We start from the raw sequence: 13,919 nt of genomic DNA on the forward strand, positions 1-13,919 counted from the left end.
TCTCTCTCTCCCTCCCTCTCCCTGTCTCCCTGTCTCCCTCCCCTCTCAAGCTCTCTGCTTTCCTCTTTCCTCTCCTCCTCTCTCTCCTTTCCCCCTCTCTCAATCACGCTGCTTTCCCCTCCCCCAACCTCTTCTCTCTCCTCCCCTCTTGTCCTCTCTCTCTGTCTCTCTGTCTCTCTGCCTCTCTCTGTCTCTGTCTGTCTGTCTGTCTGTCTGTCTCTCTGCCAACCACTCCCTCTCTGTCCCTCCCTTCCTCTCTCTTAGGCTCAGGGCCTTACATATATTAGACAAGTGCTTGATTACTGAGCTACACCCCAATTCATTTCTGTCTTATTTAAAAAATCAGAACTAGGTTTTGTAAGGACATCAGAACCTTTGTTGCAATGTGGAAAAAAAGAAAGTTGGACATGGTGGCCTATGCCTTTCATCCCAGGACTAGGAGGCAGTGACCAAGTCAGGAAGATCTGGTCTACATCGCTCGTGCTAGACTAGCCAGAGATAGACAGTGAGATCCTGTCTCAAACAACAAGATTAAAAATTATTTAATTAGCAGTAAAATCACCAGTATAAATACTTTTTTAAAACTTAAAGGTGTACCTTCTCTTGGGCTCTTTTCCCTTCTGTTGGTTTGTCTCGTCCAACTTTGATGTGATAGTTTTTATTTTATCTTATTTATTTTGTTGTATTTTTAAGTGAACAAATGAATGAGAGCCACTAGGGTAAAGGTTAACAACTGAACTGTGATTTATACCTATTCAGAGAGGGAATATCAGTTTTCTTCAATAGAGAGACACTGGGTATATCAATCCCTCCAGGACAGGACAACATATTATTGGACTCTACAAGGTTTTTGTGTATATGTGCTTTAGTTTGGTGTCATTGGTTTTTTTTGGGGGGGTTGGCTTTATTTTGTTTTCTTGATTTTGAGGGATTTGTTGTTATACTGAGTTTTTGTTTGTGTTTTGAGAAAGAACTTAAAGGTGGATGAGTAGGGAGGACCTGGAAGGACTTGAGTGAGGAGAATAATATGATAAAATATATTCAAATTTAAAAATTGTTTTAAATAATAAAAATATTTTAAAAAGAAATATTGGCATCCTAATGTGGAAAATTCATAAGAATTATTATAAAGCACAAAGGAAAATGTCTTGAAATTATTTTACTCAAAAAATTTAAGGGCTTTAAATATATGTGAAAAAGCTTTAAGAAATCAGAACACAAATTTAGATTATTGAAATTCAGATCATACAAAAAAAGGAATATGTCAATTAATGGCAAGTACATGAGTAAATATTTTGTTTCTTTTTTAGAAAATTGAAAAGTTTTTTATTAATTTTTGGTGCTAGAGATCAAACCTGGAGCCTCTTCAGTGATGTCCCCAGCTCAGCAATTATGAAATAAAAACTTTTGACAACATATTATGTAGGGCTAGTTACACATGGAAATGGGCATACTTTAAAATATAGCACATGGGCTAATAGGAGAAAATAGAAACTATTGTAAATGTTTTACATTGCGAACAAGATGGCATGATATAATTTGAAAATTGCTGTGATAAATTAAATAGGCATTTTGTAAACCTCTATGCAACCAAAACTAGAACAGTATGGTAAAGCTGATAGTTACCTAATCATACAATTAACTACTAGTAGATATCAAATGAAATATCAAACACTTGATTACTCTTAAAATATATAAAAGTAATATACATTATGTAAAAACCACATAACTATATATATTTATAAGCCACATGAACTTATAAATAGCAAGATGATAGGCTTAAACCCAATGATATTAGTGGTTACATACAATACAAATTATCTAAACCAAAAGCTGACAAACCATGGACAGCATGATGAAGTTTTCTTGAAATATAGTCGTATCCATTCACCCACCTACATCTGTGTCTGCACTCTTGCTACAAAGGCAGAAGGGAATAGCTTGCTTGTCCACCAAGCCGAATATTTCGATTATTTGGTCCTTTTCAAAAAATGTTTGCTAGGAACTCCCAAATACATCCAGAGATTATAGTTTAAAAAGGCAGACTGTTAGATACAATAGTAGATCAGTACCAAAATACATGTAGGATAAAGGGGGCTGTTTTAAAGTTAACTTATTATTAGCATGTGAGCCTGCAATTGCCAGGACATGTGTGGGATGGACATGGGGGAGTGAGACGGCAGCTTGTAGGAGATGGGTATCTTTACATCCTGAGATCCAGGCCCTGAATTCAGGTTGTAAAGCTCACGTGGCAAGTGCTCCTACCATTGAGCCAACTTTTAAATTTTAATTATTTTTATTTAGTAATGTGTGTATGGGGGGGGGAGGCACAGACAGACAGACAGACAAACAGAGAGACATACACAGAGAGGTTCATAAGTGCTAAGATAAAGCATATTTTAAAGTATGGAGGCACCAACATACAGAACGTAGGTGGGTAAGAAGATTTAGCATGTGATAGGAAAATTTCAAGGGGAATCGCTGGGGTAGACAAGTAGAAGCAGGGAGATGAGATAGGAAGACGGGAGGGAGGAGTTGGTATGGGGTGGGGGAAGTGACCAAACTATGTATAAAAGCACCACCAGGAAGCATGTTATGGTAACTTGTATGCTGCTTTAAAAAAACTAAAATAAAGCCTTCCCGCTTGTGTGGACCCATCCTGAGATCAGACATACACTGGAGTTGGCAGCTGATCCACATCCACCCAGCTGTCGGCACTGGCCAATATGTAACCAGAGACCACCAGTCACCTGGCAAAGCCAGGTTCAACTCAGCTCTCTCACCCATGAATTAGCCCCAATTGTCTCTATAAATGTGCTACTAATTGAGCCAAGAACAGCTATGTAGAAGGAACACTCAGCTCAGCATAAATGTGCTAGAAAAGGCGAGAACCCACTTCCATTTCCAGGGATCAAGCCAGAGCAAGATCTGGAGTAGAATGCCCAGACACTAGCCCAGAGGAGTCCTCAGAGATGACAGGGTAATTCCCAGCAGCAAGACTGTCACTTACGGAACCAGCAAAGACACATAAGAGACACCGGACAGAAGCCAGCAACAAGGATATTTATTCCTAGGTAATGTCTATTATTTAAGTCAGTATTCAACTCTTAAGAGAGGACTTAGGATCAAGCAGAAAAATGACACCTCAACCACATTACAATATAGTCTCCCTAGGATACTGCAAACTCCCAGTGAAAGAAAAGTGGCCAATATCAACCAACCAATCAAACAAACAACCAAATACCAAACTCCCTAAATCTAACTGCTGATATGCAAATCACAACACCAGAACACAAGTAATATGAAAAACCAAGACAATTTGTCTCCTCCAACAACTATTAATCCCAGAAAATTGTCACAAATGAGAAACACCTACATAAAATTCCAGTAAAAAAAAATTCCAAAAGAATGATTATAAACATGCTTAGAGAATGAGTAGACAGTTGAATGAATTAAAGAAGTCAACATAAAATATAAAAATGGAATTTCAAATAAAGAAGAAAAGCCAAATTGAGATGTTAGAGATGAAAAATCAATAAATCAAAAATTTAAAAATCAGAGGAAAGCCTCATCAATAAATAAGACAGAACATGCTCCAGCACACAAGAAAATTTGCTCAACCATGTTCATAGCAGCCTTATTCATAATAGCCAGAACATGGAAACAGCCTAAGTGTCCCTCAGTAAAAGAATGGATAAAGAAACTGTGGTACATATGCACTACGGAATACTACTCAGCTATTAAAAACAAGGAATTCCCGAAATTTGTGGATAAATGGATTGAGCTAGAAATGATCATAATGAGTGAGTTAACCCAGAAGCAGAAAGACTCAAATGGTATATACTCACTTATATCTGCATATTAGCCCAAGGGGCATGTCCCATGAAAGGCTTCAATTACCAGGAAACTGAGACAGAGGGGAGGACATTCTATTGGGACTCTAGATGAGAGAAGCATGGGAGAATGGCAAAGTAGAAGGATCCAGAGGGTCCTAGAAACCTACAAGTAGAACATTATGATAGGCAGATTTGGGCCCAGGGGTCCCGCTCAAACTAAGGCACCAGCCAAGGACAATACAGGCGGTAAACCTTAAACCCCTACCCAGCTAGCCAATGGACAGAACATTCTCCACATTAGAGTGGAGAGTGGGATATTACTTTCTCACATACTCTGGTGCCTCACCTTTGACCATGTCCCCTGGAGGGGGAGACCTGGTGGCACTCAGAGGAAGGACAGCAGGTTACCAAGAAGAGACTTGATACCCTATGAACATATACAGGGGGAGGAAGTCCCCCTCAGGAACAGTCATAGGGGAGGGGAATAAGGGGAAAATGGGAGGGAGGGAAGAATGGGAGGATACAAGGGATGGGATAACCATTGAGATGTAACAAGAATAAATTAATAAAGAAAAAAATAAAAAAATAAAAAAAGACAGAACAAAGTGAAAATAGGCTATCGGGAGTTGAAGACAAAGTGGAATAATGGGTACATTCCATTAAGGACATCAATACTGTTTTTTAAATGTATAAATGGAGTGTTCAAAGATCTTTGGGATACCATAAAAACACCAAATATTTGAACGAGGGTCATGGAAGAAGAAGAACAACATAGCAGAGACATAAAAATATTTTCAATATAATATAGCAGAATATTTTCCAAATCCATGAAACGAGTAGTCCTTCTAGGTATACAAGGCATGCAGAACCCCAGATAGCTCCAGAAAAGAAACTGCCCTCACCTTGTCATAGTCAAATATACTGAATACACTAAATATATAGAACAGTGAAAGTGTACTGAACACTGCAAGAGAAAAGCACTAAGTTATGTATAAATGGAGGCCTAATTAAAACAGCCGACATTTTTACTGAAACTTTTAAAAGTAAGAAGGGCTTGGAATTACGTATTTAAAATTTGGAAAGATTACAGCTGTTAAACCAGATGGTGATACTTGGCAAAACTGTATGTTGTGGAGAGAAAGGAAAAACACTCCATGATAAAAGCAGGCTACAGGAGTTTATGACCACTAAGCCACTCAACAGAAGATACTGAGAGTAGTTTTCTGGACTGAAAAGAATGATAAGCACATCAAAGAGACTGAGAAGGGGGTAAGTAAATGACGCTAAAATGACAGTTAAGCACATTAGAATTGAGAAAAGACCAAACACTGTAACAGCAACAGAATGACAGGAATTGATACACATCTTTCCACAACAATGTACATTAATGATGTAAATTTCCCAATCAAAAGACAGAAACTAAAAGGTTGGATTAAAAAACATGAGCCAAGCCAGGCATGGTGGCTCAAGCTTGTAATCCCAGCACTTGGGAGGCAGAGGCAGGCGGATCGCAGTGAGTTTGAAGCCAGCCTGGTCTACAAAGTGAGCCCAGGACAGCCAAGGCTACCCATTGAAACCTTTGAAAAGAACAATAAAATGAATAAATGCTTTACTAGAGTGATTGAGAAAAATGAAGGAGACACAAATTATCAGTCTAGAGAATGAAAAGAAGGACCACGCTGTATGCTTATAGACATCAAATGAATAATAGAGTGATATTGTAAAGTGTTATGTCAATAAAGTTGAAAATCATAATTATAGAAACTCATTCTTTGAATAACAGCCCCTCAAAAATACTGAAGTCCAAAGAGTTTCATAGTTAAAGACTATACAACATTAAAACATAATATCTATTTTTCCAAGGTTCATTTAGAAAATAATCAGGAACGAACTGTTTCTCAACTTAGATTATGAAGTCAGGTTTATATTAATAAAACATCACAAGAAAATACTAGAGCTTAATATTGCTTATGAATATTAGATGTGCATCTAAATATCCTCAAAAGAATGAGAAAATCAATTCCATCAATATAATTAGGATAATGCATAATGATAAAGTAGTCTTTTTTCCCATAAATACTGGATAGATTTAAAATCCAAATGCAACCAATGCCTTTATTACATTAATAGGGAATAAACCCCACATAATCATATCAACAGATTTAGAGAATTTCAACACCCATTCATGAATAAAACCCTCAGAAAAGAGCATCTGTGACTAACAAAAGGGCCAGCTACATAAACTCCAGCTAGCATTACATTTAATGGTTAAAAAAAAAAAAAGGAATGCTTTTCTCTTAAGATTGATAACAATAAAGGTGTGTTGGGCATCCTCACATCTATGTAGCCTTGTACCATGAGGAAAAGGCTATAATAAAGACTGTAAATAAAAAAGAAAATTGCCTTTGTTCAAGGTTGACCTGCTGATCTGTGTATTTAAAAAAAGAAAGAAAAGATAAAAGAGGCACAAACCATAAACTTATAAAACCTCTACTAAAATACAAGGTAAGTATAAAAAGAAATTAGGTGGGGCTTGAAAGATTCAGTTAAGCCAAATGTCACTCCTTTTTTTTTTCTTTTTCTTTCTTTTTCTCCCCAAACATGGTTTCTCTGTGTAGCCTTGGCTGTCCTGGACTAGCACTATAGGCCAGGTTGGCTTTGAACTCACAGAGATCCACCTGCCTCTGTTGGGAGTAAATAAATGGACCACCATGCCCATCCTAATGCCATTCAGAATTTTTAAAGTACCTTTAAAAATATTGAGTTAACTAATAATAATTAAAACTGAAAAATAAAAGTTAAAATATCAGTATCATTTATAATGAACAGCTCGAACAGCTAGGGCTACATATTGAGACCTCCCCAAATAAAGTAAGACAAATTATTTCCATATGGTTAAAGACTGTTATCAAGTATTAACAAGAATATAAAGAACTGGAACTTTTCTGAATGGCTGGCATCCACTTTTTAATCCCAGGTGTTTTAGAGTGAAACTGAAAAATAGAAGAATTTAAGATTTATAATGTGACCACTCTGTAAAATGGCCACTACCCAGTTGCTTTTGGGTGTGGTGAGATGACTATCTGTTCTGTTAGTAAATTTCTGTTAGTAAATAGAATTGTGTGGAAGTTTCCTGAGATTAAAGCCTTCCAGAAAGATGTAACAACAGTATGTTCTCAGGGGAGCTAAATATTCTGGGAAGTTCCTTGAATCAGGAAGTAAACACATCAAAATAGCTCCAGAAGCCCCTGAAATTGAGCAGTCCTCCTTCCTCAAATCCATAAATAGATTGCTGAGTCTCTCTCAGGTGAGCCAAAAGAAAAAGAAGACTGAGACAAGGCCAGCCACCCGGAAGAAGCAGAGACCAGCCAAGCATCCTGAAAAAAGCAAAGACGGGCCAAACTTCCTAGAAGAAATAAAGACCAATGGACCACCTGGAAAGGGCACTGTCCCACCTGCTGCGCTGCCTGCAGGCTGGGCAGTGTGCTCCAGGTTCCCAGCTTTTGTGAACTGTCATTGATGCTGGGCTGGGCTTGGTGAGGCAACTGAGTAATTTCTGTTCCTCACCCATAATCCTGTAAGAAACACTGACAAAGCTCTGGTTCACCAACTTGGACTTTGTTAGTGTCCATCTTTGGCCTGTCTTCAATTCCCTATCTTAGTTTGTTCACATCTCCTCATGAACAGTGTCACACAACAATGCATTCTTATCAGATATAGTACACTATAGTTCCAGGCTTTATTTATCATATAACTGAAAGTTTAAATGTGTTGACCAATGTCTCTCCTTCCAAGACCCACTGTAACCAACCATCTTTCAATTTTGTTTCTATTAGACGGACATTTTTAGAGTGTACATATAAATGATGTCATGTGCTATCTATGTCTGTGTATGGTTTATGTTAATTGTTTAAATTTAAATTTATTTTTAAAAATTTATTCATTTTATTTTCCAATCATAGCCCCCTCTTTCATCTCTTTCCGGTCCCACTCTCCCTCCCTCTTTCCCCCTAGGCCCCTCCCCTCGTTCTCAGAGAGGGGGAGCCCTTCTCCCCTACCAACTGACCCCAGTCTACCAAGTCTTATCAGGGCTGCCCTCATCCTTTTCCTCTGTGGCCTGGTAAGGCACCTCACTGGGGGTAAGTGACCAAAGAGCAGGCAACAAAATCCATGGTAGGGACAGGCCCTGCTCCCCTTACTAGGAGACCCAATGAGCTGCCCATTGGAAACATCTGAGCAGAGGGCCTAGATCCTCTTGATGCATGGTCCTTGGTTGGTGCATCACTCTCCGCCAGCTCCCCCTGGGCCTGATTTGTTGCCTCTGTTGGTCTTCTTGTGGAGCTCTTGTCATCTCCAGGTCCTTATATCTCCTCACTCTTCCATAAGACTCCCTGCCCTCTGTCCAAAGTTTGGCTGTGAACTCAGCTTCTGCTTCCATCCCCTGCTGGGTGGAGTCTTTAAGAGGACCTCTGTGGTGGGCTCATGTCCTGTTCCTGCTCTTCAACAGATCCCAGTGTCTATTCTATTTACCCTTCTGGATGAGAATTTAGCATCCTCCCTAGGGTCCCCCTTGTTACTGGTTTCTGTTATTTAGCAAAATGACTTTTGGATTTTTTTCATGTTGTCACAGATGGCAGGATTTTCCTTTATTTCCATTTTCTTCAATTTTTAAAATTAAATATATTATATTTAAATATAATTCCTCTTTCTTCCTGCCAACTTCTCCCATATCCCCACTCACTTTCAAACATCACACACACACACACACACACACACACACACACATCAACCTGAGGAGTCTGTTTAGCATTGCTTATATGTATATATTTTAGGGATGACTTCTTGGGATTAGATGATTATTTAGTGTATCCATCTGTGGGAAAGATGAATTCTTCTTCTCTTAGTAGCTTTTAATTGCTTGTAGCTCTTAGTCTAAGGGTGAGGTCCTGGGTGATTTCTTCCATCTGTGTTGGCTTGTCAACAAGTGTTGTCATTGTTCAGGTCTTGTTTAAACAGCCATATTTCTTTTTCATTTTTAATTATTTGTGTGTGTGTGTGTGTGTGTGTGTGTGTGTGTGTGTGTGTGTGTGTGTGTCTAGGAATGTAGTGCAGTTTCCCCAGACTCAAAAAGAAGATGTCAGGGGCCATGAACTGAAGTTACAGGCAGTAATTAGCTGCCCAACACAGGTGCTGAGCCCTGAGCCTGTGCCCTCTGCAAGAGCAGTGCATGCTTTTCACCACTGAGCTCATTTTAAGGCTGAAGGATATTCCTCACATAAATATAACACAATCGTCTTATTCTTTCGTTCCTCAGCACACACTTACCTGTTGGCATATCAAGGCTTTTGTGGATAATACTGTAATGAACATGGAGTGTAGTAATATCTTGAGATAGTGACTGTGTGTGTGTGCTTGTGTGCATGTGTATGCTTGCATGTATGCATGTGCACATGTGTGTGCGTGTGGGTATTCAGCTGTGGAATTGCTGGATCGCATGGTAGCTCTGTTTTTAACATTCTAATGAACCATTCTCTTTCCCTTAATGATTGCACATATATTCATATCCGCCCCTCCCCCATCTTTTCTCTCCCTTTCTCCAGGGTCTCATTTAACCCAGCTGGCCTGGAACTCTTCATGCAACTCAGAATAACCTTGAACTCCCAATCCCTCCTGCCTCTCCGCCTCCCAAGTGCAGGGATTACAGGCATTCATTACCTCTGTCGTCATAGTTTTTTTAAAAAGTTAAATGAAATCAGTTCCTTTTAGGAATTTATCCAGGGGAAACAAAAACACGTGCTCATAAAAAGCTTGCTTATGAATTCATGGATGGGGAAACAGTTCAGTTGGTAAAGAGTCCATCTTGTAAGCATAAGGACCTGAGGTTGATCCTCAGAACACCCATTTTAAAAAGCCATGGACAATGGCCTGGTCTTGTAAGCCCAATTCTGGGGAAGCAGAAATTGATAGACCTCTGGGGTCCAGTGGCCAGTCAGGCTCTACTAACCTACAAGCCCCAGGTCCAAGTGAAAGATCTAATCTTGAAAACAACGCAAAAGGCTGCTGAGGCTTGACACACAACATTGACCTCTCTCTCTCTCTCTCTCTCTCTCTCTCTCTCTCTCTCTCTCTCTCTCTCTCTCTGTCTCTCTCTGTCTCTGTCTCTGTCTCTCTGTCTCTGTCTCTGTCTCTCTCTCTCTCTCTCTCTCTCACACACACACACACACACACACACACACACACACACACACACATACATATACGAATTACTTGTAATAGTAAAAAATTATGTCTCAAATATCCGTTAACAAGTGAATAAATTTAAAATTATAATTAGTATATATTACCATATTTGTTTTTATAACATATACACATTTATCACACACATATGAAAAATAAAAGGTTAAATTAAAAATAGATCAATGTTTGCATGAGATCAAGATTGGGCCTAATAGAATTAAACTCCAAAGAGGAATGAAGGCAATTTAACTGCAAAAGGGAATGAGTTTTGGAATCATAGAAATGTTTTCTACCTTGGTTGTAGCATTTATCTGGTGATTAATAATATTTGAACTATATAGTTATCATTATGTATTCTATTATATGCAAGCTATACTTCAATAATATCAAGTTAAAAGTCAAATAGTTAACCCAGTGAAGTATAAACTATATGCTTCTAATTTTTCTGCTTAGTATTTTGTATGTGTATGGATGCAACTTGGAATATCTTTCGGTATTATATCTTTCATATCACTAATTTTTTTAAAAATCTGGCAAAATAACTTACCAATGTAATTTTTTGACACTGAAACTTCTCTTACTTCAATATGAACAGAGCCTCTTGGTATCTGCACCACTTCCATATAACCTGGAATACAGAAGATTGGCAGCAATAAGCAGCTAACTAGAAAATGAATGCTTAGCAGCCATCTAATATTAGCAGTGGTCTCCATTTTTTTCATTTCTCCTTTGACTTTGTACTCCATAATTGCAAAATAAAAGCAAATCTCCAGTGTCTATGAAGACATTTTAGAGGAAAAAAAAGTACTTAATTGGGGGGTTGGTGGGAGGGAGCTTGAGATAGGGTATGACTATGTAGTCCTTGGCTGGCCTGGAACTTACTATGTAGACCGGGCTGGCCATGAACGCACGGGACCTGCCTGCCTGGCCCTGCTTATTTTATCTAACACCATCACAAGATGTTTTATAGCCTTAGCATGTGCAATATTGGTCCACCTTTCTTTTCTCAACACATTCCTCACACCAATGCTCTGTGGGCTGTCAGAGTCTGAAGAAGCATGGCAGGTTGGAAATAGTACTATCATTCATTTACAGTCATAGCTTCCAATGAGGCTGAGAGGCCAGGATCACCTATGATTGGGAGTTCAAAGCCAGCCAGGATCATTTAAGTAGAACCCTACCAAAAAATGTAGGGTTGGTGTGTAACTCATAGGAAGAATATTTGCCTAGCATGATCAAAAGCTTATTTTCCATCCTCAACAAATCCTCTTTACCAAAAACGTCTAACTGAAGTCAAACAACGTTCTTTAAGATATCTTTATGAAGCTACATTTAACATGTGAGAGACTGAAAGGACCACTGTCTGGGGAAAAGACACTTTTGGCCTACATGAGGAAGTTTTCAGTAAGGAGGAAAGGAAAAGCAAGAGTCTTTACTACTGCAGGACACCAGAGGAAGAGTTATCTCCGTACTCACCTCCTCTGGGCAATGAGTCATTGAAGAACCCTTCAATGGCATCACAGGTGCTTCCATCCCCACCACAGACTCGGCACCTATCTTCCCTAGCATCAGATCCCAAAATATTATCACAACCTACATGCTGAAAATAGAGAATATTCAGTGTGTCAAAAAGGGAAACTCCTGGAACCATAACTAATCAGATACATATAACTTAGTTATTTACTTGAATTTCCTGTAAAGGAAATCAAAATAGGGACTACTTTCCCATTCAGTGTTATTCTCTGTTAAGTACAGCTAACATTTCTAAATATCTAAACTTAAAAAATGATTCCCTAGAAATATGACTATTTCTAACTTATATCTCTTTCACTGACAGATACCATGCTCTAATCCTTTAAAGGATTGTAATTTATTAGCAACAGACTCTTCCTTTTTATCCCAGTCAAGCGATTCAAGAACTAGACAAGATGACTCATGGTCTTGTCTTCTACAGGGCCATCACAGAGGGGGCCCTGCTGAGCTCATCCTCTGCAGGAATATAACAGGGAGGGTCAGACTGAGGTCTACTAGCTGCCCTTCCTAAGCATGGCCCCTTTCAGCCAGCAGGTGCTAGATGCTAATTATAATGTTCACACCTGAGTAAATGCTTAAAAATAAATATTTGTTTCTAACTGGGGAGTCAAGTAGGTATAAACAAAGGAGATGTAAGCATGCAATTTAAGAAACTAAGTTTTCAGCTTTTAATTTTGTATTTAATTATAAAAATGTGGATTTGTAACATGTAGATGATATAGTTTGGTGCCTGAATTTATACATCTGAAATTTAGCCAAAATAAAACCTGTAATTATAACTTGTCATATAAAAACTGACATAAAATATATTTTCCTTGAGAAGATAAAGTACTTATACAAACACACTAAGTAAACACAAATCTCTCTCTTTTTCTGTTTGCACACACATTCTGATTACACTAAAACAACCCATTCATGTTATGAAACCATGCAAAGGTGATTTCTTCTGGAATTTTAATTATATTTATAATAATTGCCAAGGATATAATTTTGGGGTTTTAAAATTTACATTATTCTCCTGTTCTGTTTATAAATAAAATAATAGAAAAAGAGAGGGAGTAAGGATTCAAATCTGCTTCATGTGGCTGCCATATGTTCTTATTGGAAAGCTTTATATATTTCATAGTATAATTTTCTTCTCAAAGTGTGAAATAGCTATGTTCCACCTACTTTATCTCCTTTTGAAGCATTATGATGGTTTTCATTACACAGTCAGTCTTATTAAAGCATTTACTTTAGCATTAGCCGACGATTTGGAAGGGGTAGGGATCAAATCCGTGGATCTTATCGTAATAAGAAAAGCCACAAAAACCACTGTTCTCATAACTTGTTTTGCTTGTTTTACTTTGAAGAGAAACACATTACTAAGTGATGTGAAGTGAGAAAGAAGAGATAAAAGCAGTGTTTTGCTTAGCTTCAGAATTTCCAAGTTCCTTTCAATAACTTGCCTCTAGACCTGATGATGATCCGTATACGTATGCATGCGTGTGTGTCTGTCTGTGTGTGTGTGTGTGTGTGTGTGCTGTATTCTTCTTTACGAATTGAATTTATCTAAAATGTGGCTTTAAAAAGTTGGACATAGATCCCAATGCAAGCTACTATCTGAGAAAAACAAAAGACACCCAAGAGAGAGAAGTAAACCCTAAGCCACCTTGCATTCTCCATTGATACAGATGTCCAGTGAGTCGGCATTGCACTGGGTCCCATCTATGACAGCAGGGGCACGTTCAGTGTAGAAATTGTAACCTTCAGCCAGGCAGTTTAATGCACAAGGTTTTACTCCACCTAGATAAATAAAACGTTAAGTGAAAAATGTGGAGTAGATTTCCTAAGAAAGAATGATTCAATGTTATTGTTACCAAATTTACAACTCATGTCTATGACTGCACACTTTAGACTTCAATCCTTTCTAAACTTTGTGTCTAGTTTTATTGTGTACTCTGCATAGAGGAGCATCTGCTGAGCAGCTTTGTGCTTTAAGCCTCCTCTCAAGGGCACCCGCTAAATATTATAATAGACCTCAGGCCAAAACAGTCACAGTGAAAGTCACTGAATATTTTTCTTAAAGTATCAAAAGGGAAGGATTTTAAAAAATGAGCTAAGGAAATAAAATTATAGAAGATATGAAAATAACTTTTAGAACAAATAAAATATTTATTATATATTCTGCTAAATCCCATACAAAAACTATGCTTTGTCAATCAAGCAGGGATACACACACTATTATTACAAAACTAAATATGTACATCTTAAAAACATCATACTCCAAGGCTCTGGAATATAATTCCATATAAGAACAGCAAATCAATGATA

General features: G+C 38.1%; 1 protein-coding gene across 5 annotated transcripts in view; it reads right to left on the reverse strand.

The window, feature by feature from the left end:
- Positions 1-13,919, reverse strand: part of ADAMTS6 (ADAM metallopeptidase with thrombospondin type 1 motif 6) — a 234,947-nt gene that overhangs the window by 51,458 nt on the left and 169,570 nt on the right. For all 5 annotated transcript variants that reach the window (XR_014783308.1, XR_014783309.1, XM_084802031.1 and 2 more), the window contains 3 exons: positions 13,258-13,391; positions 11,550-11,673; positions 10,621-10,701 (listed from right to left, as the gene is read on the reverse strand). Coding sequence is in view for 3 of the 5 variants with exons in the window: in XM_084802031.1 (XP_084658157.1) it covers positions 10,621-10,701; positions 11,550-11,673; positions 13,258-13,391 (339 nt within the window). In the remaining 2 variants the exon portion in view is untranslated. The remainder of the gene's footprint in view (positions 1-10,620; positions 10,702-11,549; positions 11,674-13,257; positions 13,392-13,919) is intronic.

Source organism: Acomys minous, assembly GCF_964271855.1.
Source record: "Acomys minous genome assembly, chromosome: 11".
NCBI classification, from domain to species: Eukaryota; Metazoa; Chordata; class Mammalia; order Rodentia; family Muridae; genus Acomys; species Acomys minous.